General features: G+C 44.6%; 1 protein-coding gene across 9 annotated transcripts in view; it reads left to right on the forward strand.

The window, feature by feature from the left end:
• The window catches only part of LOC140902160 (uncharacterized), a 74,904-nt gene that overhangs the window by 41,088 nt on the left and 6,133 nt on the right, over window positions 1-27,683 (forward strand). For 7 of the 9 annotated variants that reach the window (XM_073321922.1, XM_073321950.1, XM_073321989.1 and 4 more), the window contains exons 15-20: window positions 543-592; window positions 1,943-2,064; window positions 2,818-2,938; window positions 6,989-7,022; window positions 10,960-11,055; window positions 11,493-11,608. In XM_073321922.1, the coding sequence (XP_073178023.1) occupies window positions 543-592; window positions 1,943-2,064; window positions 2,818-2,938; window positions 6,989-7,022; window positions 10,960-11,055; window positions 11,493-11,608 (539 nt within the window). Of the gene's footprint in view, window positions 1-542; window positions 593-1,942; window positions 2,065-2,817; window positions 2,939-6,988; window positions 7,023-10,959; window positions 11,056-11,492; window positions 11,609-19,935; window positions 21,503-27,221; window positions 27,257-27,683 lie in introns of those variants that run through there. The other 2 variants (XM_073321969.1, XM_073321997.1) reach the window with 2 other exon arrangements.

Consider the following 27,683-nt stretch of genomic DNA (forward strand, 5'->3'; position numbering starts at 1 on the left):
AACCCCAGGGTCATATTGTATTGGTTTTGGTTCACTGAGTGGATGAGTTCACCTTGTGTAGTCAGAAGGCTTAGCAGAAACCATTATGACTCGCTTTCTCAGGTGGAGGTAGTATTTTTTATGCTTTTTCTGAGATACCAGGAGATATAATAACTGTTGGAATGAGCAGCAAGGAGTGCTACAGGAATTTAACAGAACATTAGCACTTCGACTCAAGAAGACACCACCAGGTGGGGGTAGAGGTGGGTTGCATAGGGACATAGGGCTGTGTGGGCTGAGGTCTTCCGTTCAGGTAAGTCAACTGTGGAATGTGCTGATTCACCACATGCCTGGGTAGTCTTCACTGCTGGTGCTGTTATGGAGCCCTCACTGCAACTTAACACTTTCTTTCCTTGGTTAAATCCCCTTTGGAGGGCAGTAGTAGTAATAGCAACCCCTTCTGGCTCAGGGAAGTGTACTTTGCATATCTTTGCACCAACAGGGTGAATCAAGTCTTGAGACTTTGTTGGTAGCTTCACTGTTTGATTTTTTTTTCATGCCAGACAGTCCTAATACTGGAGTGGGGACGCTGATCTACAGAAAAGAAGAGATTGTAAGTACAATATATGCAGCCCAAGAACTATTAATAGTAGTCTGGATATCATTTGAAAATGGCGAGGAAAACCCCTCAGTCTCACAGTCAAGTGTTCATTTTTGATACAAACATTAATCTATTATAGTTGATTGTCACATTAAACTTTTGCTTGTAGGATTTTTGTGCAATATATTGTGATTCATAGAAATATTTAAAAGAGCTCACGTCTGCCATAGATATGCACTGCATTTCTGTGGGTTTTCTCAGTATTATTTACATAAGTGAGCAAGTTAATTCAACTGACATAAATAATGATTCTTAAAAACTCTTCTACACTACCCCTCCTCATGCAAGTCAAAATCTGAAAGGATTTTAAAGACAGTGAAACTTGCACAAGGAGAAAATTACATCATATTTCCACAAGACTATTTTTAACAGAGTATAAAAAATAATCAAACGTTCAAATAGAATATAACAAGGCTAATAAAATGTGCAGCTGCAATCTTTCGTAGGCCTTAGAACTTATTGCCTTAGTATGTCCATAGCCCTACTCATATTTCACACAATTGCACATGCCGAGACGTAACATGGTGTAGTTGACTGAGGATGGGGCTAGGACTAAGGAATGCACTTTTGAGGTCCATTACTGAGTCAGTGGAGTCACAACACTGTGAGATCAGAATCAGGCCCTCTGTGTCTGTTTCTCCCTGTGAAGAATGCAGATAAAAGTACTTCCTGGCCTACTTCCCAGGAATGTTGGGATGATTAATTATTTAATATCTACACAGTGCTTGGAATGTGCAAAGCCCCCTCTATTTGATACCTATTATTACTAATCAGCTGACTTCCCTGCATTCCAGTCCTACTACACTCATGCAATCTCTACAGTATAAATACTTGCAAAATGAACAACTAATTCCACCTCAGCTGGGCAAACACTTCAGTCTTGCTCAAATTTTTAAATTATTTCACTGCATGCACCACAACCTTTTTTGCATTTGTCTTCATGACTAATCAGGTTTCACTGAAATATCTGTTCATGGAAAGCAAATTTCAAATTTGCATGAACAAGATTTCATGGAAATTGAAAGAAAAATTGTCCTAAAAACAGGATTTGCTGTTAGGGACTATAACCCTAACTGGGACTTCAGATATATTTAATATTTATGATTCAAAATCCAAACATTTTTGGAGATGGAAATCTACATGCTCAAAGAATAATAATGAACTGATCAAAGTGCACAACAGTACAGCAACTCCCATGGAAGTCAATGACAATCTTTGGGAGTTGAATTGGGCCTAAATGTATCAGGATCCTGGGAAAGTATTCTTTTTTGTTTTGTTTACTTTTGCCTGGTGTTATTATAGGTTGCTGTTGGCTACAATGGATTTCCAAAAGGGACAGTGAATAGTCTGTTTTCACAGAAGGATGATGGTAGTTGTGACCAGCATGCAATCATCTGTGCAGAAGCTAATGCAATTATTCTGAGGTAGGAAGTGTGAGGAATAGTGGCATGAAAGGGGAGGGAGGTGGTGGCAGAGGGTGTGGATTTGGGAGGTAGAGAGGGTGGAGGAAGGGGCAGAATGGGGGCAAATGTCACCAGAGGTGAGGAGGAGGATGCAGATGTAAAACCTAAATTTGTGCGGGTGGGAGGAGGAAGGAGATAGAGGTGGGGAGGGAAGAGGAGTAGGTAGACCTGATGGGAACTGTAGAGATGTGCGAGTAACAAGGAAGAGGAAATGGAGACCATGGGGAAAGGGGGAGGGAGGATGATGATGGATACTATGATGTAGAAGAGGGGTGTGGTGAGAGCCATGGGTGAATGGCGGATGGACAAGATTACAAAAAGGTACACTAGAGTATGTTACCTCACCCTACTAGAGAGGAGGAGAAAGGCAGCTGGGCTAGGACACTGGGAGGATCTGGGTGGTGGTGGGCAGGGGTGTGTGTGTGAGGACAGGAATAGTATCTCTACAGTGCTGGGACCACACAGCTGAAAGGAGGACCATACAGACTTCTCCTTGGATAGAGTGTATGCACCCTCATTCCATCACTTCCCATGGCAGTGAGTCCACAGTATATCCTGAGTCTTAGCCATGGGGCTGAGGTTCTTTACTAGTCTCCTTTGGTCAGTGGCAGAGGAAGAGAAGGAAGAAGAACTCGCTTTAGATATGCTAAGAGAAATAACTTCAACCTAAAAAGAGCTAATTTATAAAAATGACAGTGTTTTTGTCTTTTACAGAACTGAGGATGATCTGAGTGACACTGAATTAATCACCACATGTGAGCCCTGTACTGTCTGTGAAAACCTAATTAAAGCAATGAAGATAAAGAAAATCATTTGGCCTAATAGAGATGAAAAAGTAGGTAGCAGAAAGTTTACAGCAAAAAACCATGTGTCACAGTTACAGGGCTAACTGCAACTCTGCCCCTTCTCTGAGGGCACCACCTCAAGTCTCAGACCCTGTGACTACCTCTCTTCAAGTGGAATCACATGATTTTCCCACTCGCAAATGGCCCTAGGCTGCAGTACCCTGTTTACCAAACATGTTTACCCAGCAGGTCCTACTGGGTTTAGTATCTGCTGTTCTTCCCTTTGGAAGCCTATGAGTTTCTGATTACAGTGACCTTCTTAAAAAAGCTTTCAGAGTAGCAGCCGTGTTAGTCTGTATCTGCAAAAAGAAAAGGAGTACTTGTGGCACCTTAGAGACTAACCAATTTATTTGAGCATAAGCTTTCATGAGCTACAGCTCACTTCATCGGATACATTCAGTGGAAAATACAGTGGGGAGATTTATATACACAGAGAACATGAAACAATGGGTGTTAGCATACACACTGTAACGAGAGTGATCAGGTAAGGTGAGCTATTACCAGCAGGAGAGCAGGGGGTGGAGGGGGGAACCTTTTGTAGTGATAATCAAGGTGGGCCATTCCAGCAGTTGACAGGAACAGCAGGGGAGGAGGGGGAATAAACATGGGGAAATAGTTTTACTTTGTGTAATAACCCATCCACTCCCTGTCTCTATTCAAGCCTAAGTTAATTGAATCCAGTTTGCAAATTAATTCCAATTCAGCAGTCTCTCATTGGAGTCTGTTTTTGAAGCTTTTTTCTCAAAGAATTGCCACTTTTAGGTCTGTAATCAAGTGACCAAAGAGATTGAAGTGTTCTCTGCCTGGTTTTTGAATGTTCTAATTCTTGACGTCTGATTTGTGTCCATTTATTCTTTTACGTAGAGACTGTCCAGTTTGACCAATGTACATGGCAGAGGGGCATTGCTGGCACATGATGGCATATATCACATTGGTAGATGTGCAGGTGAACGAGTCTCTGATAGTGTGGCTGATGTGATTAGGCCCTATGCTGGTGTCCCCTGAATAGATATGTGGGCACAGTTGGCAACAGGCTTTGTTGCAAGGATTGGTTCCTGGGTTAGTGGTTCTGTTGTGTGGTGTGAGGTTGCTGGTGAGTATTTTCTTCAGGTTGGGGGGCTGTCTGTAAGCAAGGACTGGCCTGTCTCCCAAGATCTGTGAGAGTGATGGGTCGTCTTTCAGGCTAGGTTGTAGATCTTTGATGATGCGTTGGAGAGGTTTTAGTTGGGGGCTGAAGGTGATGGCTAGTGGCGTTCTGTTACTTTCTTTGTTGGGCCTGTCTGGTAGTAGCTGACTTCTGGGTACTCTTCCGGCTCTGTCAATCTGTTTCTTCACTTCAGCAGGTGGGTATTGTAGTTGTAAGAATGCTTGATAGAGATCTTGTAGGTGTTTGTCTCTGTCTGAGGGTTGTGGAGCAAATGCGGTTGTGTCGTAGAGCTTGGCTGTAGACAATGGATCGTGTGAAAGCTGGAGGCATGTAGGTAGGCATAGCGGTCAGTAGGTTTCCGGTCTACGGTGGTGTTTATGTGACCATCGCTTATTAGCACTGTAGTGTTGTTTATTTAATCATATAAGTGCAAAGCATTTAAGAGGAAAGGATCTTAAAATAATCAAGGGGCCCTTGAAAGGTCTAGCTTGCCCCAGACAGCCCTGGTTCACCTTAGCTCTCGCTCCCACTGAGCGCATGCCTTTTAATCAAGAACAAATCCTGTTGTCCTCCTGTGGTCGCAGGCTTGCCTGAAACTGGTGTCTCTGCTGCTGCCACCTGTGCAGCTATGACTACACTGCCATTTAAACTTGCACTAGCTCACTGAGAGCAAGTGCTCGTATGCGCATACAAGCAGGGGAATCACACTCCGAGCTCAGAGTGTAGGCGTAGTCCCAGTCAGCCATTGGTTCCCTGACTGCCTCCCCAATCTTGGTAATCCATCTTTCACCTCGTTTCCTTTAGAAATCTCCTCCCACTCCTCCTACTTTTACAGTGGCATTAGGAGAGGCGTAACAGGACTAGCAGCTTTTTTGATGGAGTGTGTCATGGCAATTTGCATGAGTTCTGTGCCCCAGAGAATATTGTGCCTTATAGATAAGCCCCTTCATTTTCCGTTTAAACTGATTTTTTCCGAAAAATTTCTGGGTTTTACAAAAAGTATTATTCATTTTTTTCTGATTTTCAGCTTACTTTTGTATCATTCAAATATATAAAAAATAACTTGTTTTATTAGGAAAATACAATACATTGCATGAGATATATGTTTTATGATAATACATTAATCTGTGTGTTTATGCCAAGCTGCCATTCGTGTAAGGCTATGTATTAGTCTAGAAGATGCACACAATAAACAAACAGGTGCACACACAAGCTCTGACGTGCGTGTGCATCTGAACGTACTGATGAATCTCATGCCTACCACGTACACATTTCAAGCTATTAGCAGATAATGGTTTAAAGATTTGACACATGAAAATGGGAAGAAAAGGAAAATCTGTATTGGACTACATTTCAGAACACAAGGAAGTATTTGAAAGCTTTTAAAAAAACAAAAACAGGAGAAAAGGATGAAGTTGAGTGTATGCGCTGCAAAGGGAGTGGCTCAATTATTAAATGTAAATATTTATAGGCTAATAGTTCTAAGTCTACAACTGTAAATTGTTTATTCAAATGAAAAGCATTATTTGGGGATTCCAAAGACATTGTTTTCTTAAACTCAGAGGTGGCATTGTGTTTTGAGTTCTGTTTTAGTTCTGCAGCAAACCACACTGATGAACGGAATTCAAAGCATTAATCTACTGAATACTTTTTTCCCCTGTCTTTCCATCCACCCAAATAAATCCTGATATTTACCCAGAAAAATTATGAATAGTTTTTTGCACTGATTTTCACTTGTTTTTGTGGTAATAAACACTGATAATTTCCTGGGAATTAATTACATTAAATTAAAACCGAAAATTAAGGGCCCCACCTATAGAATAAATGAAACTGGAAATTTCCAGGGGTAATACCTAGCAGAATGCCTGGCAGATCTCTCCTCTTACAAGATGGGGAAATTCAAACAAGGGCTGCCTGAATATATGTGGAAAGTTTTATTTTAATATTTAATCAAAGGCTCCAGTGCATTTATTTGCATATGTAATCATAGTGCATTAAGGACCGGATCCTGCAATATTGAGGTTAATTTTACCATTGACTTCAGTGGTTACAGGACCAGGTGCTATGACTTCCATTTCATGGTGTAATTATTTTTAGCTAGCCAAAGAAATTAAATTCAAACAAAAGCATTATAACTGAAATTACCCAGGCACAAAAATCAGGAAATTCCATGATACAGAATGTGATTTTCCCCTGCACACCCTCTCCATGGCCAGACACCTTGCATGATAAAGCCATGGAGGTTTTGCTGTATTTTACAGTTTTCTGCTTTGGAAGGGGGCAGGGTTGATCCTGTATATACATCTGGGGCTCAACTGCAGCTGCTGTGTGAAACATAACTGAATTTTCTGACCTTGGTGCTTGTTAAATATGTGTCAGCTGTGATATTCCATTAACAGTGTTTCATTTAATATTTCATAGAGTGAATTAGGACTGTTATTTGGAGTCACAAGTCTCAATTTTGCAGAGATTTAACTCAGTGGGACTATGTTCACAAATCGTTCCATGACTGGGGCCAGAGGGCCTGACTCTGCAGTCACTTCCTATATACGGATATTCCTACAGTATAATTATTAAAGTAGAATGAGGACTTCTTTTTTCTGAAGATAATGCAGCTCATTGAACTAAGATCCTTTTTTAATGACTGTATAAATGATTCTGTAAAGTCATTTCAGCACAAGAATTAATGTACCTGGTTAGAGTTTGAAATAACATTATTTGACAGGCAACAACTCATGATAGTTACTATTATGCCCCACTATGAAATGAATCCAGAAGATTATTTAAAAAATTCCCTTCAGCGCAACAAACTACTAAATAGTGCCACTTTTCATTAGAAAAGTGAAATGGTCAGTATTTTCCACTCATTTATTTTCTTTTTGTTTTCTTCTAGAAGCAACCAGAAGGTGCAACTAAAGATCCAACAGGTAGGCAACTATATAAAATATGAGTGAATATTAAATGCATGAAAATACTGCTTTAGGCCACGATTGGCAAATACATAACTTTACATATGCGAAGAGACTTGTCACATATGTAAAAAGAAAAGGAGTACTTGTGGCACCTTAGAGACTAATCAATTTATTTGAGCATAAGCTTTTGTGAGCTAAAGCTCACTTCATCGGATGCATTCAGTGGAAAATACAGTGGGGAGATTTATATACATAGAGAACAAGAAACAATGGGTGTTACCATACACACTGTAAGGAGAGTTATCACTTAAGGTGAGCTATTACCAGCAGGAGAGCGGGTTGGGGGGGAATAAACAAGGGAAAATAGTTTTACTTTGTGTAATGACCCATCCACTCCCCGTCTCTATTCAAGCCTAAGTTAATTGTATCCAGTTTGCAAATTAATTCCAATTCAGCAGTCTCTCATTGGAGTCTGTTTTTGAAGCTTTTTTCTCAAAGAATTGCCACTTTTAGGTCTGTAATCGAGTGACCAAAGAGATTGAAGTGTTCTCTGCCTGGTTTTTGAATGTTCTAATTCTTGATGTCTGATTTGTGTCCATTTATTCTTTTACGTAAAGGCTGTCCAGTTTGACCAATGTACATGGCAGAGGGGCATTGCTGGCACATGATGGCATATATCACATTGGTAGATGTGCAGGTGAACGAGCCTCTGATAGTGTGGCTGATGTGATTAGGCCCTATGCTGGTGTCCCCTGAATAGATATGTGGACACAGTTGGCATCGGGCTTTGTTGTAAGGATAGGTTCCTGGGTTAGTGGTTCTGTTGTGTGGTGTGTGGTTGCTGGTGAGTATTTTCTTCAGGTTGGGGGGCTGTCTGTAAGCAAGGACTGGCCTGTCTTCCAAGATCTGTGAGAGTGATGGGTCGTCCTTCAGGCTAGGTTGTAGATCCTTGATGATGCGTTGGAGAGGTTTTAGTTGGGGGCTGAAGGTGACAGCTAGTGGCGTTCTGTTATTTTCTTTGCTGGGCTTGTCCTGTAGTAGGTGACTTCTGGGTACTCTTCTGGCTCTGTCAATCTGTTTCTTCACTTCAGCAGGTGGCTATTGTAGTTGTAAGAATGCTTGATAGAGATCTTGTAGGTGTTTGTCTCTGTCTGAGGGGTTGGAGCAAATGCGGTTGTATCATAGAGCTTGGCTGTAGATAATGGATCATGTGGTGTGGTCTGGATGAAAGCTGGAGGCACGTAGGTAGGCATAGCGGTCAGTAGGTTTCCGGTCTACGGTGGTGTTTATGTGACCATCGCTTATTAGCACTGTAGTGTCCAGGAAGTGGATCTCTTGTGTGAACAGGTCCAGGCTGAGGTTGATGGTAGGATGGAAATTGTTGAAATCATGGTGGAATTCCTCAAGGGCTTCTTTTCCATGGGTCCAGATGATGAAGATGTTATCAATGTAGCGCAAGTAGAGTAGGGGCATTTGGGGACGAGAGCTGAGGAACTTTTGTTCTAAGTCAGCCATAAAAATGTTGGCATACTGTGGGGCCATGAGAGTACCCATAGCAGTGCTGCTGATTTGAAGGTATACATTGTCCCCAAATGTGAAATAGTGATGGGTGAGGACAAAGTCACAAAGTTCAGCCACCAGGTTAGCCATGACATTATCGGGGATAGTGTTCTTGACGGCTTGTAGTCCATCTTTGTGTGGAATGTTGGTGTAGAGGGCTTCTACATCCATAGTGGCCAGGATGGTGTTATCAGGAAGATCACCGATGGATTGTAGTTTCCTTAGGAAGTCAGTGGTGTCTCAAAGATAACTGGGAGTGCTGGTAGCGTAGGGCCTGAGGAGGGAGTCTACATAGCCAGACAATCCTGCTGTCAGGGTGCCAATGCCTGAGATGATGGGGTGTCCAGGATTTCCAGGTTTATGGATCTTGGGTAGCAGATAGAATGCCGCAGGTCGGGGTTCCAGGGGTGTGTCTGTGCGGATTTGTTCTTGTGCTTTTTCAGGGAGTTTCTTGAGCAAATGGTGTAGTTTCTTTTGGTAACCCTCAGTGGGATCAGAGGGTAATGGCTTGTAGAAAGTGGTGCTGGAGAGCTGCCTAGCAGTCTCTTGTTCATATTCCCACCTATTCATGATGACGACAGCACCTCCTTTGTCAGCCTTCTTTGATTATGATGTCAGAGTTGTTTCTGAGGCTGTGGATGGCATTGTGCTCTGCACAGCTGAGGTTATGGGGCAAGTGATGCTGCTTTTCCACAATTTCAGCCCGTGCACATTGGTTGAAGCACTCTATGTAGAAGTCCAGTCTGTTGTTTCGACCTATGTAAAGTTACTCCTGTGCATAAATGTTCACAGCAGAGGCGCCTTTTCAATTTAGCTTTTTGTTCTCTTTGTGACAGTGGGACAGTCCTTTTATCTAGCATCAGTACATGAGCCCTACCAAAAGTTATTTAGGAGACTTTCTATTTTTGTATCCTATTGTTTCTTTCCCAAATTGTATCCTATCCTGTTGCCTCACCAATGAACTCTCTCCTGAGAAGAGAGGAATATACACTATACATCAAGGATCTTTCTGCGGAAAAGGACCTAGGGGTGACAGTGGACGAGAAGCTGGATATGAGTCAGCAGTGTGCCCTTGTTGCCAAGAAGGCCAATGGCATTTTGGGATGTATAAGTAGGGGCATAGCGAGCAGATCGAGGGACGTGATCGTTCCCCTCTATTCGACATTGGTGAGGCCTCATCTGGAGTACTGTGTCCAGTTTTGGGCCCCACACTTCAAGAAGGATGTGGATAAATTGGAGAGAGTCCAGCGAAGGGCAACAAAAATGATTAGGGGACTGGAACACATGAGTTATGAGGAGAGGCTGAGGGAGCTGGGATTGTTTAACCTGCAGAAGAGAAGAATGAGGGGGGATTTGATAGCTGCTTTCAACTACCTGAAAGGGGGTTCCAAAGAGGATGGCTCTAGACTGTTCTCAATGGTAGCAGATGACAGAACGAGGAGTAATGGTCTCAAGTTGCAGTGGGGGAGGTTTAGATTGGATATTAGGAAAAACTTTTTCACTAAGAGGGTGGTGAAACACTGGAATGCGTTACCTAGGGAGGTGGTAGAATCTCCTTCCTTAGAGGTTTTTAAGGTCAGGCTTGACAAAGCCCTGGCTGGGATGATTTAACTGGGAATTGGTCCTGCTTTGAGCAGGGGGTTGGACTAGATGACCTTCTGGGGTCCCTTCCAACCCTGATATTCTATGATTCTATGATCTGACTCCATCCTTTCTCTTAAAAGCAGAAATCAGTATATGGAAACTAGAAAGTTGGTGCTAACTTATATGTTCAAAAAAAGTAAAGAGGACCCTGAGAATCAGAATAGTTTAATCTTTCTGTAGGCACATGAGTTCACGAAGTAAACAACTTGAACTGCTGCTCCTCCTCATTTCAGATGCACATTAACTTCTACCCTACTAGTTATAGTCTGACTCTTATTTACTGTGATTTATTGACATACATTTGCTTAATCATGAAAGCAGTGATACATAAAATAGTCAAGTTAATGTAGAAACACTGAGTCATATAGAAAGATGAAGTAGTTTATACCTTTAATAAATATTCAACTCCTGTTAACATTAGTAGGTTATGCTTAACATTAACGAGAACTCCTCATATACATCAAGAGACATCACTGATTAGCAAAAATTGTGCAACTGTTTCTGCAGTATTTTGTAGAACTACTGTTTTTCTGTGCTATCTTGATACACATTTGCCTTATCTTATTGTATCTCCATATGTTTGTAAAAACGGTACCAATTTAAGGAATTATTTTGAGTAAAAGTATCAGACTCTTGAGGTGGATGGACTCTCTGGCTTTGGAGACTGACACTAAACTGCCTTCTGAGTGCATATTGCCTAAACATACTAATACTTTAAATTTTCCCCCACATGGAATCCCACATTCAGAAGAAGAAAATAATCCAAGAACTGAATCCTTTCAAGTAAAAGGCAGCATCAAAAAAGTCATGAGCATTTGTGATGAAAAGATTTTAGCACTCCAAGGTGAGTTTTCTGGCTTTTTAATACTTTCTCTGAGATCTGCTGAAGACTCTAATGACTTTAAGGTTTAATTCAGCAGGAAGTTTGATCAGTGTTTTTAGTCTTTCCCATACTGGCATTAGTTTAATCCAATTTTAAATGCAGTTTGAAAGTGTATGTTAGTCTAATCACTTTCAAAATCAGTTTAGTGTATCCACACTAGTCCTCCAGGAATTATCAGGTGTGTTAAATCATGTTAAGACAAAACTCTGGTCAAGAACCCACCATCCACCAAAAAGGCCTTAGCATAGTTCTGAAAAATTGTTGCAACCCATATTTCCTAGACTTACAAATTTACTTACATAAGAATGTACTTTTCTTTTAAGGAGGAGAGGAAGTTGTGCTTCTGTTTAGTTCTAAGTTTCATCAGGCAGTATTTATAGTTGCAGTTTTACTTACAGCTGATCGAGAGAAATGTAATAGAAAGGATACTGAAGGAACTCCAGTCTCAGGAGAGAAGGAAGGAAAAACAATGGAAATACAGTCACCAGCAGATGAGGAACATGCTTCTGGTCAGGTAAACACATTAAAAAAAAAAAAGAAAAACGGATAAAACCAGAAAAATATGGCTACATAATGCTTTAAATATTTATATTAGAATGGTTAAGATAGTAAGCTCTTTGGGCAAGGAACCATCCTTTAATTTTGTATTTGTACCGTACCTAACACAGTAACGTTCTGGTCCATGCCTGGGGCTTCTGTGATACTATAATACAAATAATAATAATTAATAATATGGTAAAGATAAAAACTCACTAAATTGGCCTGTGAGCATTGAGTAAAATTTTTAATGCCAAAATTTTTAATTGGTTGGAGATTATCCCTTTGACTTTAATTGTAGTTAACTTTTTGAGAAGTATGCTGGTATGAGACTGACAAATTTACCATAATTTCGTTGGCTACTGTAGCTGAGATTGCTGGCCCCTTTAATAGCAGACACTGCCGGTCTGCCTATTAACGGAGCTTGGCCCTTTAAAACTCAGGATTCTTTTTTGAGTGCTGTCCCTGTGGGTGCTCCCCTCCAGGTCACAGTGCGTCCCGGCGCTGTTGATCGGAGATCTTCAGTAGCAGGGCCTGGTCGGGACGCACGCGCTCAGCTACTGTCTTGCGTTGTCGTTAGGGTCTTCCCGAGCACGCGCGTCCCGCCCCCCCCTCTCAGTTCCTTCTCAACTGTCGTCGGCTGAAGACGGGACTTGGGGCAGAGCTCATCTCTTCCCTGGTTACTGTGAGAAATAAGCAGAGAAAAATAGAAATAGTTAGCTAGCCATTTCCCAGTTCTCCCTTTCCTTTAGCATAGTTCGTTAGTTTAAAAAAAAATATTCCCCCCCCTCAAGTTAGTCTCTTGTTGAGACTTCCCTGGCCGCTCATACTTTCGTTATGCTGTGGTCGCCAGGGTTTAAGAAATGTGGCTCCTGCAAGGAGTCTATGCTGCTGTCTGACGGGCACTTACTCTGTGTTAAATGCCTTGGCGAGACACACGTCTCTGCCAAGTGTTTCCACTGCACCAACTTAAAAACTAGAGCTCGCCGTGACAGAGACTTGCGGCTAAAAACGCTCCTCATGGAGAAAGCTCTGCAGTCGCCTACGAAGAAGAGCAGTAAACCCTCTCCCTCACGCTCCCCTGCCAAGTCAGAACTGACCGGGAGCACGGCTTCACCCTCTCATGCGAAGAGACAGGAAGCCCTAATGGCTCCTCTCAGAGACACTCAAAAGGGTAAAGGATCTCCCGTAAGGTCTTTACCCTTGGTGCTGACAGTGCCGAGAGCAGGCAACTCTGGCTTCCCCAGCACCTCAGCAGCAACTCATGCAGGGTGCAAAAGCAGGGACCTAACTTCCTGCAGGGGGAACCTCTCCTCAGCACCAGTCCTGCCGGCACCGACAATGGACTCTGTGCTGGTAATGCATTCCACCCCGGTGCCGACAAGAATGTCAGCACCGAGCCTGCCTGCAGCCCTTGGAGCAGATTCAGACCCCCTGCGGGGCTCTAACAAACGTTTCGTGGCTCCTACAAAAGTGAAACTAAAATCACTCCGGGCTGCCGCTCACACTTCACGCTCTGCAGCAGGCCAGCCTAGGGAGCAGCAACAATTCCTGCATCAGCAAGATATCTCTGGCCCCTGAGCCTGACTCTCTGCTCCTCCACATGGAGCACTCACTGTTTAAACAGCAGCTCTCACCACCTGACCTGGCTACTTTCACTGATAGAGAACAACACACAGCAGCAGGCGGAGTTCTCCCTGCCTGAGTCTCCCCCTTCACCGGAGCCATACATACCCAAAGACATGGCGCATCATCAGAATCAGCCTCAGTTTCCCTACTTTGTCCTCCAGTGGCTGGGACCCAACTTTCCCTACCTGGTGTCCTGGCCTCAGTGGTACCCGTGGTCGGCTCCTGGCACTGCTCCTCCTTGTGCCCCTTCTACTGGACCGCAAACTCATCCTACGCCTGTATCCCCAGCTCCAATAAACATCTAGAGCTCCTGAAACCCCTCTTGAAGAGGTGGGCTATGAACCCTTCCCGGATTTACTGGCTCCTATCTTGCCATCAGCCACAGAGGATGCCCTCATGCCTCCACCTCCATGAAACATGGACGACTTTAAGGAATTCCAGGAACTTTTCAAGAGCGTGGCACTCAGCCAGGAAATCCCTTTGGAGGAAGTCCAGGAGACAGAACATAGACTCCTCAAAATCCTCTATCCCTCTGCACTCTCAAAGATCGCACTACCCATAAATGAAGCTCTCCTAGAACCAGCTGATACTCTCTGGCAGACCCCTGCCCCCATCCCATCAACAGGCAAGAAAGCTGAATGTAAATACTACGTGCCTGCGAGGGACGTCGATTTCTTATTTTCCCATCCACAACCCAATTCTCTTGTGGTGGATGCAGCGACGCAGAGAACAAAGCAGCCACACCACTGGCCCATTCTGCAGGACAAGGACCTCAAATGCCCTTACCTCCTGGGCTGCAAGGTTTATACCTCTTCTGCTCTGCAATTTAGAATTGTAAATTATTCTGCCCCCCTTGCAAGCTATGACTATGACAACTACAACAAGTTCTTTGATTTTGCCTCCCATATACTGGAGGACATGAGAGTGGACTTCAAGTTAGTCCTCGTCGAAGGTCAGTTGGTGTCTAGGATGGCACTATAAGCATCCATGGACATGGCTGATCCAGCAGCCTGCACCACTGCAGGTGATCTGCAGGTCTACCTGGCTCTCGGCATCCGGTATCCCCAAAGATTTGCAGACCAAAGTGGAGGATCTCCCCTTTGACAAAGATAAACTCTTTTCCAAAAAAACCAATGAAGTCCTTCACACAATGAAAGACTCTAGAGCCACTTTGCGCACATTGGGCGTATACCCATCCATCCCCAGGAGACCAAGGTATCAACCTTATCAGATGCCCCGCGCACAACAATATCAATATCACCGACCCCAGTATGACACTGGGAGAAACCACAACAGACCTCCTAGGCGCAGGCAAAACCAGGCGCAACCAACTACTTTCCACCTATCAGGTAACAAATAACAATTTTGAAGTGCTGGTCAGGGGTTCTGCGCAACCACCCCTTGACTCCGCCACCTATTTGCTCATTGGCTACCGCCTCCAGGCTTTCCACCATGTCTGGCAACAGATCACGCAGGACCGTTTGGTCCTGGAAATAGTTCAGTCAGGTTACTCCATCCCTTTCTTATCTTCCCCCTCCCATCCTTTCCCCTTTCCTGTCCCTCTTCAGGGACCCCTCTCACGAGCACCTTCTCCGCATGGAGGTGGCTCATCTTCTCTACCTAGATGCAGTCGAACATGTACTGACGCAACATTGGGGGAAAGGGTTCTACTCCAACTACTTTTTGACCCAAAAGAAAGGCAGGGGGTGGAGACCTATTTTAGACCAAATTAGTGCCCTAGTTTGTGTACAAAATGTACACAGTAGTGTACAAAAATTCAAGATGGTCACATTGGGCACAATAGTACCTGTGCTGGAACAAGGGGACTGGTTCACAGCCCTCGACCTACAAGATGACTATTTTCATATATTCATTCATCCAGCACACAGATGCTTCCTGTGATTCATACTTGGACACAACTACTTTCAATACAGAGTACTTCGACTTGGACTCTCCATAGCACCGTGGGTATTCTTCAAGACCCTAGCTGTAGTTGTAGCCCACCTCCGCAAACACAGCATTATATTTTTCCCCTAGTTAGCTGACTGCCTTATCAAAGCCAGCTCCTATGACGAGACGTTAAATGCGACAAACTTTACCCTCTCCCTTTTCCACAGTCTAGGCTTGCAAATAAATTTCCAGAAATCCACCCTAATACCTACACAGCAGATAGAGTTCATTGGAGCGCACCTGGACTTGATTCGAACTAGAGCCTCGCTTCCACACAAGAGATTCCTCACTATTACACATCTCATACACACGATCTCTGTTCGCCCCAGAATACAGGCACGGACCTGCCTTCAGCCTCTTGGTCACATGGCAGCCACCACCTTTGTGGTCAAATACGCCACGCTGCACATGAGATGCCTTCAGGGTTTTCATAGATTCATAGATACTAAGGTCAGAAGGGACCATTATGATCATCTAGTCCTACCTCCTGCACAATGCAGGCCACAGAATCTCACCCACCCACTCCTGCGAAAAACCTCTCCCCTATGTCTGAGCTACTGAAGTCCTCAAATCGTGGTTTAAAGACTTCAAGGAGCAGAGAATCCTCCAGCAAGTGACCCGTGCCCCATGCTACAGAGGAAGGCCAAAAACCTCCAGGGCCTCTTCCAATCTGCCCTGGAGGAAAATTCCTTCCCGACCCCAAATATGGCGATCAGCTAAACCCTGAGCATATGGGCAAGATTCACCAGCCAGATACCCAGGAAAGAATTTTCTGTAGTAACTCAGATCCCACCCCATCTGACATCTCAACTCCAACTACAAACCCAACAGAGACAGTTTCTGCAGAACACTGACTCCGCCACCGAACTTACTGGCCTCCCTACATTGGTGGACAAAACCAGAGAACCTATGCACGGGTGTTCCCTTCCATCCACACTCCCCAGTACTCATGCTTACCACGGACGCTTCCCTGATAGTTTGGGGAGTGCACCTAGGCGACCACAAGGCATAGGGCTGCTGGTCCCTATCAGAGACACGTCTGCACATCAATCTCACGCTCAGCAGACACTTCTCCGAGGAACACGAATGGGAATTACATCCCATGATACTCCGACAGCTCTTCTCCCACTGGGGAACTCCATCGATAGACCTGTTTGCCACTTCTCAAAACCGCAAATGCCATCTGTTTTGCTCCAGAGCAGGACTCAGAAACGCATCTTTAGGGGATGCATTCCTCATTCCTTGGAACAATTCCCTCATGTACACTTTTTTCCACCGATTCCACTGATACACAGGGTTCTATGCAAGCTCACAGAGGACAAGGCCCAGGTCATACTTATTGCCGCAGCTTGGCCCAGACAGACATGGTATCCCTACCTGCTACGCATGTCCATCCGTGCTCCCGGGACTCTCCCTGACAGACCAGATCTCCTCTCCCAGAACCGTGGTTGGCTTCTTCATCCACAGCTCTGGAAACTCCATCTGATGGTGTGGTTCCTTCATGGTTTCAATCCCATGAATTAGCCTGCTCGGAACAGGTCCAACACGTCCTCCTGCACGGTAGAAGGGACTCCACTTGTAACGCTTACCTGCAAAAATGGAAACGCTTCTCCATCTGGTGCTTCCACAGATGCCTAATACCCCAGACTGCAACCCTCCCTGACATCTTAGACTATCTTTTCAAACTAAAACAGGATGGGCTTTCGCTCAGTTCTATCAGAGTACACCTCGCCGCCCTTACCACCTTCTGTGACACTCTGGACGGCTATTCACTTTTTGCCCACCCCACCATGAAACGCTTCCTCACGGGCTTGCAACATCTCTACCATGGAATTCATTCACCAGTAGCCTCCTGGAGTCTCAACATAGTTCTCCGCACTCTTATGAAACCTCCTTTTGAGTCCCTGGCTACCTCATCCCTGCTCAACATGTCCATGAAAGTGGCTTTCTTGGTTGCCAGAATGTCAACGAGAAGGGTTAGTGAAATAAGCGCCCTGATGGCCTACCCTCCCTACACCATTTTCTCTAAAGACAAGGTTGCTATGTGACCCCACCCCAAATTCCTCCACAAGGTGGTGTCTACCTTCCACCTTAACCAGCCAACATACTTACCTGTATTCCATCCCAAGCCTCACACGACTCCACAGGAAGCGGCGTTACATACCCTTGATGTCCGATGGGCTCTTGCATTCTATCTTGACAGAACTAAACCATTTCATAAATCCCCTAGGCTATTTGTTTCTACTACCAAGAGATCAAAGGGTGAGGCTATCTCTAAGCAAAGACTCTCCAAGTGGATCTCGGACTGCATCAGATCCTGCTATCAGACCCAGAATGTTCAACCACCAGAGACTGCTAGGACTCATTTTACTAGAGCAATGTCAACATCCATTGCCTTCCTTCACAAGGTACCTATTACAGACATATGCAAGGCGGCCACGTGGACATCTGACCACACATTTGCCAGACATTATGCCATCACATGGGATACCATGGCAGACACCATAGTCGCCCATATGGTACTGTCTACCATTGTCCTTCAGTCCAAAAGCTCACCAACCATAGCGAGTACTGCTTCAAATTCACCCGGAGTGGAGCACCCACAGGGACAGCACTCGAAGAAGAAGAGAAAGTTACTCACCTTGCAGTAACTGAGGTTCTTCAAGATGTGTGTCTCTGTGGGTGCTCCACTACCTACCCTCTTCCCCCTACTTTGGAGTACTAATCAGATCACTCTGTGGTAGAGAAGGAACTGAGGGGGTACGGGACACGTGTGCTCAGGCAGACACTAACGACGCCGCAAGACAGCAGCTGAGCGCGTGCGTCCCGACCAGGCACTGCTACCGAAGATCTCCGATCAATGGCGCTGGGACACACCGTCACCTGGAGTGAAGCACCCACAGGGACACACATCTCGAATGACCTCAGTTACTGCAAGATGAGTAACTTTCTCTTCTGGGAGATGTAGTTCTCACAGTTGCTTGGTAATTGTGGGCAGAACTGCAGTGCATGGTGGGAGAAAAAGCAGGCTCTTTAAAGGGCAATCTTTCCTTAAAGTGCCTGGAGCTGTGCGGGAGGGAGAAAGGAGAGAGGGGAGCATGTACTTGTTGGGGAGAGTTCTCTGGAAAGACCAGGCCTTGTGTGGGGCTGATCACTTATAGAACCGGGTAGGCACTGAGCCCAGGAGGATCTGTGGAAAACGTTGGTGAAGATGCAGGAACCCTGAGGAGGAGTAAGTTTCTCAGGGCCTGAGGAGACAAGACATCAAAGGACCCAGGAAGAGGTAGAGTAAAAGAAGGAAAAGGCCTGCCACAATAGAGCAATGGTGTATGCTGGAGGTGCAGGATTGCCATCAGTTTTTGTCTAGGTGCTCAGGCCGGAGCTTCCAGTGAGGATTGGAGGAAGCCCCACTTCAACCCCTGAATGGGGCTTGCCATCCCAAAAGGGCCAAAAATCATGAGTCAGGCCCTAAAAAATTAATCATGCAATTGGCTTAAAAATCATGTGTTTTTTAAGTAGGTGCTTTCTGTTTGACTTCTGAGTTTTGAGCCTTCGTTTCATGTTTTCAGTCTTTTCTCCACAACTGGAAGGGCTAGAAACTTACCCTTCTGTTTAAATGAAAGCTGAGATTCTCATTTAATCACACAACTCTAGGAGCTGGGGCTTTACGAAAAACACCAAATATCCTGAGACTTGTGATAAAATCCTGGGGAAGGGCAAAGGAAATTCTTTGTTTTGTGCTTGGCCTGTTTTTGTTTGTCTTGGAAGTGAGGCCAGAATCCAAACTAATGTAGTAGAAAGGAAACTGAGTCCTGGTGGGCAAATTGAAGTAATGCTAGGCCCATAAAGAACCTGTTATAGCTAGCTACAGGTATAATGGAGTCCATAATGTAGGATTCGACTCATTCATTTTCTTTAGGCATCTCCAGTCATGTGTCATGCGACTCTTATTAGAAAGCAATTGTAAAATTTCTGTAAAATTTCTTATAATGTAACTATTGTTTCAGTGGTTAATTGTATTATCTTTGTGATTATCAATAACTGGGGCAGAAAATAGCCCCAAATATGAGTGATTCCTTTCAAAGTTTTGAAGTGGCAGTATCAATAATTCAGAACCAATCATTCACATAACAAATTTTCTGTGAGCAGTCTGATTTTCTTGAATGTCTTCATTATTTGAAATTCTTTACTTGTTTGTTTGAATCATTCTTGAGCTATAGATTGTTCACTAACTGTTCACTGTGAAAATTTAATATCTGAAGTTCAAGTGGTGTTGATTAGTTCTGAGGGAGTACGTAAGTCACATGGTAAATTTCTGTTCCACGACTGGAGGAACATAACTTCTAGAGTCAGGTTCTTCATTGAGTGGTGTCCCTGTGGGTGCTCCATTTCAGATGGCGGTGCGTCCCAGCGTTGTCGATCGGAGATTTTGCTAGCAGTGTCTGGTTGGGGCGCGCTTGCGCAGGAGCTGTCTTGTGGCGGCACTGATGCCTCTTCGGGCACGTGCATGCACTGACCCCCTCAGTTCCTTCTCAACTGTCCTCGGCTTGAGATGGAGTCTGTTAGCAGATTTTAGTTAGATTTTAGAGATTTAGGATAGTACTTACAGTGTTAATAGTGAATAGTGATTTTAGAGATTTAGGATAGTACTTATAGTGTTAATAGTTAGTTTAAGCTTGGATTTAAGTAGATGTAGCTTTTACATTTCTTTCTCCCCATCCTCAGAACCTTGAAGAGGGACAAAAACAAAAATGCCTGGATCACCAGATTTTAAAAAGTGCACATCTAAGAAGGATGCCATGCTGGTCTCAGACAGACATTCACTCTGTGTCTGCTGCCTGGGGGAGTTGCACATCCCTCAAAAGTGTGCTCACTGTAGTAACCCAAAGGCAAGGGCAAGGAGAGATAGGGATCTCTGCCTAAAATGCATCCTAATGGAGAAAATATTGACCCCTCGAAACGGAATCCACAAGTGGCTCCCCTGCGGCCATGTCACTGGACAGAGCTAGTGCCTTGTCCTCAGAGAAATCAAGGAAGAGAGCGTTATCATCTCCAAGCTGAGAACCTTTAAAAAAGAAACAGTCTCCGGCGAGATCCGTGCCCTCGATGTCAAGCTTCTCTAGAGTGAGCACCTTCAATACACCAGGCACCTCCAGCACCATCTGCCAGGGGACCTCTGCCGGCAAAGTTAAGTAGTCGAGCAGCAGGCACCATTCAGCCTCCTCCTCCTACTCCACGGCATCCTCTACCCCAGCGAAAGGAATGGCACCGCAACCGATGCTGCAAACCATGGCACCCCCTCCAGCACTGATGATAGTGGCACAGAGCATAGAACAACCTAGTCAAGACACCACGGTGCCGAGAAAGGCCACACACAAGTGATTGGCACCGAAAGCAGTGGCACCGCAAACAGTAGCACCAATGTCTGCCGAACAAACTTCAACAACTCGGATTGCATCTGCACTGACTCTCCTCTACTTGGCACGGCGGATTCGCCGGTACCTACGGCACCAGACCAACCCCACTCTCCCATCGCACTACCATTTTCAAGAGATGAAGAAGATGAAGAAAAGGAAGCTGTCTTCTTTTCTGACCATTCTTCCCCAACAGCAACCAAATACAAAAGAAAATCAGACCCAAACAAGGGTCTACCACCAGGGCTGGCTAACCCCTGGATATGCCCATCCATGCCATTCCAGTTACAGTGGCCACAATGGGACCCATGGGCAGCTTTTAGGGCGCAGTTCCGACAGCCTACATCCGTGAACAGAAAAACCATAAAATCAGCATCGACTTCAGTACCCGAACTCTCTGAAGCCACAGAGGAAGGGGAAGAAGAAAGAGATATCACATTAGAACATGGTGAGCCTCTAGAATACAACCCCTCATGCTCTATGGATGAAAGTTATACCCACAACTACAATAGCCCCAATGACTTCAAAAACCTCTAGGAGCTTTTCGGGGAGTGGCACAGAGCCAGAACATTCCTCTAGAGGAAGTACAGGAGACACAACACTAACTCCTGAAAATACTCCATACATCAGCTTCCTCCAAGATCCCCATCCCCATCAATGATGCCCTCCTGAAACCAGCAGACATTATGTGGCAAACACTGGCCTCCATCCCACCAACCAACAAGTGCATGGATAGGAAATACCACATGCCAAATAAAGGGATGGAATTCCTATTTGCGCACCCATCACCAAACTCCTTGGTGGTGGATGCAGTAAACCAAAGAAACAAACAATATAAATCCACTCCTCAAAACAAAGAATGGAAGAGACTGGATCTTCTAGGCCAAAAAGTGTACACATCAGCTACACTGCAATTCCTCACTGCAAATTACACCGTGCTACTGGCAAACTATGATCATAACAATTATAACAAATTCACAGAATTCACCCAGAATATACCTGAGGGGGAAAGAAAACAATTCCGGGCCATCGTGAACAAAGGCCAGCTTATCGCCAGGACAGCACTACAGGCCGCCCTCAACGTGCCAGACACAGCAGCTCACATGACGGCAACAGCCATTATAATGTCAGGGCATCATGGCTGAATTCATCAGGAATCTCCAAAGAACTGCAACATAAAGTGGAAGATTTGCCTTTTGACAGAGACAGACTATTTTTGCCCAAAACCAATGAAGTTCTCCAGTCCATGAAAGATTCCAGGGTGACCCTCCGAACATTAGGGCTACACACAACGCAAAACAGGAGGCAACTTGATCAGCCATACAACAGAAACAGGGACAACACATCTCAGCGACAGCAGAGACCATACGAATCAAGGGGACAAAGAAATAGACCACAAAGATACCAACAGAATCAACCCCAGAACTCAGCGTCTCAACCACCACCAAACAAACCGCAATTTTGAAGTATTGGTCAAGGGTCTGCATGACCTCCCCATAACACCAGCATCAGCGGACAACACACAAATCTTTGGGCACTGGCTCAGGCCATTTTACACCAACTGGGCTGTGATCACATTTGATCAGTGGGTTTTAAAACTAATTCTAATGGGCTATGCCATCCCTTTTACATCTATACCAACTACCCACCCTCCTTCCCGGTTCTTCTGCGGGGACCCTTCTCACAAGCATCTATTGAGACAAGAGGTGCATCACTTTCTGCAAATAGGTGCAATGGAACTAGTCCCAACACAACACAGAGGGAAGGGATTTTATTCCCATTACTTTCTGACTCAAAAGAAAAATGCGGGGTGTAGACCCATCCTAGACCTAAGAAAACTCAACAAATTCATCTGCCCACAGTTTCAAAATGGTCACCCTGAACTCGATCATCCCTATGCTGGAAGAAGGGGACTGGTTTGCAGCCCTTGACCTGCAAGATGCATACTTTCACATTACAATCCATCCAGCTCACAGATGCTTCCTAAGGTTCACAGTAGGACAAGAACACTTCCAATACAGAGTGCTACCATTTGGCCTATCGACAGCATCGGGAGTGTTCACCAAAGCACTGGCGGTAGTAGCAGCACACCTGCACAGACAAAGGATACTCATATTCCCTTACTTAGACGACTGCCTAATCAGGGGTTCCACAAAGACAGAAAGAGAAAGAGCTATTCAATTAACCATCTCCCTCCTCCACTCCCTGGGGCTACAAATCAATGAAAGGAAATCCACCCTCACTCCAGTATAACAACTGGAATTCATAGGTGCTCGCCTGTACTCACTCCCTTCCAGAGCCCCGCTTTACCATGATGACCTCCCTTATATTGGGGGTCTCGCACAGCTCATGGTGCATGCATGCACCTGCTTATAGCTACTGGGACACATGGCGACCACCACGTTCATGGTCAAGCATGTCAGGCTACACATGCGGTGCCTATAAAGATGGCTAAATACAGTCTACAACCACGAAGGCACAGCCTAAACAAGAGATTCACACCCGCCGCAGAGGTGATTCAATCGCTGCACTGGTGCACAAACCCATCAAACGTGTGCTCAGGCATACCTTTTCAACAGGAAGAAGAACAGGAGTACTTGTGGCACGTTAGAGACTAACAAATTTATTAGAGCATAAGCTTTCGTGGGCTACAGCCCGTTTCATCGGATGCATAGAATGGAACATATATACACATACAAATAAGTTGAAGTTAGCAGACAAACTGTGAGAGGCTAATTAGTTAAGATGAACTATTATCAGCAAGAGAAAAAAACTTTTGTAGTGATAATCAAACTGGCCCATTTAGACAGTTGACAAGAAGGTGTGAGGATACTTAACTTAAGGAAATAGATTCAATATGTGTAATGACCCAGCCACTCCCAGTCTCTATTCAAACCCAAGTTAATGGTATCTAGTTTGCATATTAAATCAAGCTCAGCAGTTTCTCATTGGAGTCTGTTTTTGAAGCTTTTCTGTTGCAAAATTGCCATCCTTAAATCTTTTACTGAGTGGCCAGAAAGGTTGAAGTGATCTCCTACGGGTTTTTGAATGTTATGATTCCTGATGTCAGATTTGTGTCCATTTATTCTTTTGCTTAGAGGCTGTCTGGTTTGGCCAATGTACATGGCAGAGGGGCATTGCTGGCACATGATGGCATATATCACATTGGTAGATGTGCAGGTGAACGAGCCTCTGATAGTGTGGCTGATGTGATTAGATCCTATGATGGTGTCACTTGAATAAATATGTGGACACAGTTGGCATCGGGTTTTGTTGCAAGGATAGGTTCCTGGGTTAGTGTTTTTGTTGTGTGGTGTGTGGTTGCTGGTGAATATTTGCTTCAGGTTGGGGGGCTGTCTGTAAGTGAGGACTGGTCTGGCTCCCAAGATCTGTGAGAGTGAGGGATCATTTTTCAGGATAGATTGTAAATCTTTGATGATGAGCTGTAGAGGTTTTAGTTGGGAGCTGAAGGTGACAGCTAGTGGCGTTCTGTTATTTTCTTTGTTGGGCCTGTCCTATAGTAGGTGACTTCTGGGTACTCTTCTGGCTCTGTCAATCTGTTTTTTCACTTCAGCAGGTGGGTATTGTAGTTGTAAGAATGCTTGATAGAGATCTTGTAGGTGTTTGTCTCTGTCTGAGGGATTGGAGCAAATGCGGTTATATCTTAGAGCTTGGCTGTAGACAATGGATCGTGTGATGTGTCCTGGATTGAAGCTGGAGGCATGCAGGTAAGTATAATGGTCAGTAGGTTTCCGGTTTAGGGTGGTGTTTATGTGACCATCACTTATTAGCACAGTAGTGTCCAGGAAATGGACGGCTTGTGTGGATTGGTCTAGGCTGAGGTTGATGGTGGGATGGAAATTGTTGAAATCATGGTGGAATTCCTCAAGAGCTTCTTTTCCACGGGTCCAGATGATGAAGATGTCATCAGTGTAGCACAAGTAGAGTAGGAGTGTTTGGGGCTGACAGCTAAGGAAGCGTTGTTCTAAGTCAGCCATAAAAATGTTAGCATACTGTGGGGCCATGTGGGTACCCATAGCAGTGCTGCTGACTTGAAGGTATATATTGTCCCCAAATGTGAAATAGTTGTGGGTGAGGACAAAGTCACAAATTTCAGCCATCAGTTTTGCCGTGCATTATCGGGAAACACCATTGGTTCAAATCACAACAGACAGCTCCGTGATCGGATGGGGGGCCCCCCTGAAACAATATACTGCCCTGGGCAAACGGTTACCAATAGAGACGCACCTTCTCATAAACCTACTGGAACTACACACGGTCCACAGTGCATGCTACCGCTTCCTTCCACTCATAAGAAACAGAATGATAAGGATATTAACAGACAACATTGCTTGCATGTTCTATATCAACCTCCAGGGTGGAGTGTGATCCCACTCATTATGTGTGGAAGCTCTAAAGTTATGGAACTGGGAAAGTATAACATCACTATAACAGCTTCATATCTACCAGACTGTCTGAATATCATGGCGGACACACTAAGCAGACAGTTCTCCCAAGAACACAAATGGGAACTGAATGACAAAATGACACAACTCATCTTCGGAGGTGGGGAAATTCATCCATAGACCTATTTGCCACACAAGCAAACAAGAAATGCCCAGGATTCTCCTCATAAGAAGGACAGGGAACACAATCACTGGGAGACATGTTCCTGATAAAATGGAATGCCCATCTCTTATATGCTTTCCCTCCAATTCCTCTAATCTCCAGAGTCATACACAAAATACAAACCGACAGGGCCAAGATAATCCTCATAGTGCCAACATGGCCCAGACAGACTTTGTTCCCTTATCTGAATCACATGGCAATATGCACTCCATTCAGTATCCCTTGATGACGTGATCTCCTCTCACAGGACAACGCATAAGTCCTCCATCCCAATCCAGGGAAAATCACCTCAGAGCATGACTCCTTCATGGCTCTGAGGGAACGAATTAACTTGTTCGGATCAAATACAACAGCTACTGATTAACAGCAGGAAACAAAACACACGACATACATACCCCTAAAAATGGAAGAGATTTTCCATTTGGTGTCAAAACAAACAAATATCAGCAAACCAAACCCCACTCCCATTGATCGTGGAGTACCTACTATCATTAAATAAATCAGAACTGGCTACAAACTCGATCAAGGTCAACCTCACGGCAATAACCGCCTTCCACCAACAGATAGAAGGGACATCAGTATTCGCCTGCCTGATCACAAAGAGATTCATAACGGGCCTACAAAACATGTACCCGGACATTTGTGAACCTACTCCGGCATGGGACTTAAACCTAGTGCTCAAATGCTTAACCAGAAAACCATTGAAACCCTTAGCATCTTGCTCTATGCTCCATTTATCAATGAAAGTAACATTCTTAATAGCCATCACATCGGCACAAAGAGAGAGTGAGTGAGATTGGGGCGCTCATGGCTCACCCCTCATACACAATATTCCACAAGGACAAAGTGACTCTGAGGACTCACCCAAAATTCATGTCCAAAATATCGTCCTCATTCCACCTTAACCAGCCAATTCACCTACCCACTTTCCACCCTAACCCACACAACAACCCACTAGAGGCGGCATTACACACATTAGATGTCTGCCATGCCTTGGCCTTTTACCTAGACAGCACAAAGACCTTTTGTAAGTCCCCCAGACTGTTCGTATCAACAACAGAAATGTCAAAAGGCACAGCTATATCAACACAAAGACTATTGAAGTGGATATCAAACTGCATCCACTTGTGCTACTCCTTATGAAACACTGAAGCCCCAACAGGAACCAGAACACACTTGACAAGGGCTGTAGCAACTTCTACAGCATTCCTGCACAACGTGCCCATCCTTGACAAATGCAGAGCAACTACAAGGGCATCCGAACATACTTTCACCAATCATTATGCAATCATGCTTAGCTCAAGCGCAGACACTAAATTAGGCTGTAGAGTCCTAGCAGCAGCTACACAATCAACTCCAAAGTCCCTTCCATCTGCATGAGGGCACTGCAATACATTCTCATGAAGTGGAGCACCCACAGGGACTCCACTCGATGAAGAAGAGAAGGTTACTCACCTTGTGCAATAACTGAGGTTCTTTGAGATGTATGTCTCTGTTTGTTGCTCCACTACCCACCCTCCTCCCCTCTACTTTGGAGTAAGAATCAACTGCTCCAGGGTAGAGAAGGAACTGAGGGGGTCGGCATGTGTGCATGCCAGAAGAGGCGTCAGCGCCACCATGAGACAGCGATTGCGCATGCGCGTCCCGACCAGACACTGCTAGCAAAATCTCCAGTCGACTGCTCCGGGGTGCACTGCCAGCTGAAGAGGAGCATCAAGTTGCAGTGGGGGAGGTTTAGATTGGATATTAGGAAAAACTTTTTCACTAAGAGGGTGGTGAAACACTGGAATGCGTTACCTAGGGAGGTGGTAGAATCTCCTTCCTTAGAGGTTTTTAAGGTCAGGCTTGACAAAGCCCTGGCTGGGATGATTTAACTGGGAATTGGTCCTGCTTCGAGCAGGGGGTTGGACTAGATGACCTTCTGGGGTCCCTTCCAACCCTGATATTCTATGATTCTATGATCCACAGGGACACATCTTGAAGAACCTCAGTTACTGCACAAAGTGAGTAACCTTCTCTTTCTAGTGAAAATACACTTATGAGTTTAAGATTTATTTTCCTCAAATAACCTCTGATATTCTCTTAAGATACGTTGTTTCCATGAATGAATATCCCCGGTAGTGAGCTCATTTAGTAGCGTAGTCATGGAAAGCAGACACACAAGGGGTGCAAGCTCAACCAAAATACATCATTTGTTTACTTAAGTGAACATTCATGAACATTTCTTGGGGTATTTCCATCTCTTTAGATTTATGTACATTGGTCATTGTCCTTGTGTCTGAGCTGCTCGTCTCCATTACTTCCACTTTCTGTAAGGAGTGTTCTGAGAGATTTCTCAGATTTCTCCTTGTATAACTTTTAAAAATTAAATTAATAACACAGCAGACAATTGTCTGTGAAACAAGAAAGACTAAGGTTATTTTCCATCTC

This window comes from Lepidochelys kempii, chromosome 1 (genome assembly GCF_965140265.1).
Source record: "Lepidochelys kempii isolate rLepKem1 chromosome 1, rLepKem1.hap2, whole genome shotgun sequence".
Lineage (NCBI taxonomy): Eukaryota > Metazoa > Chordata > Testudines > Cheloniidae > Lepidochelys > Lepidochelys kempii.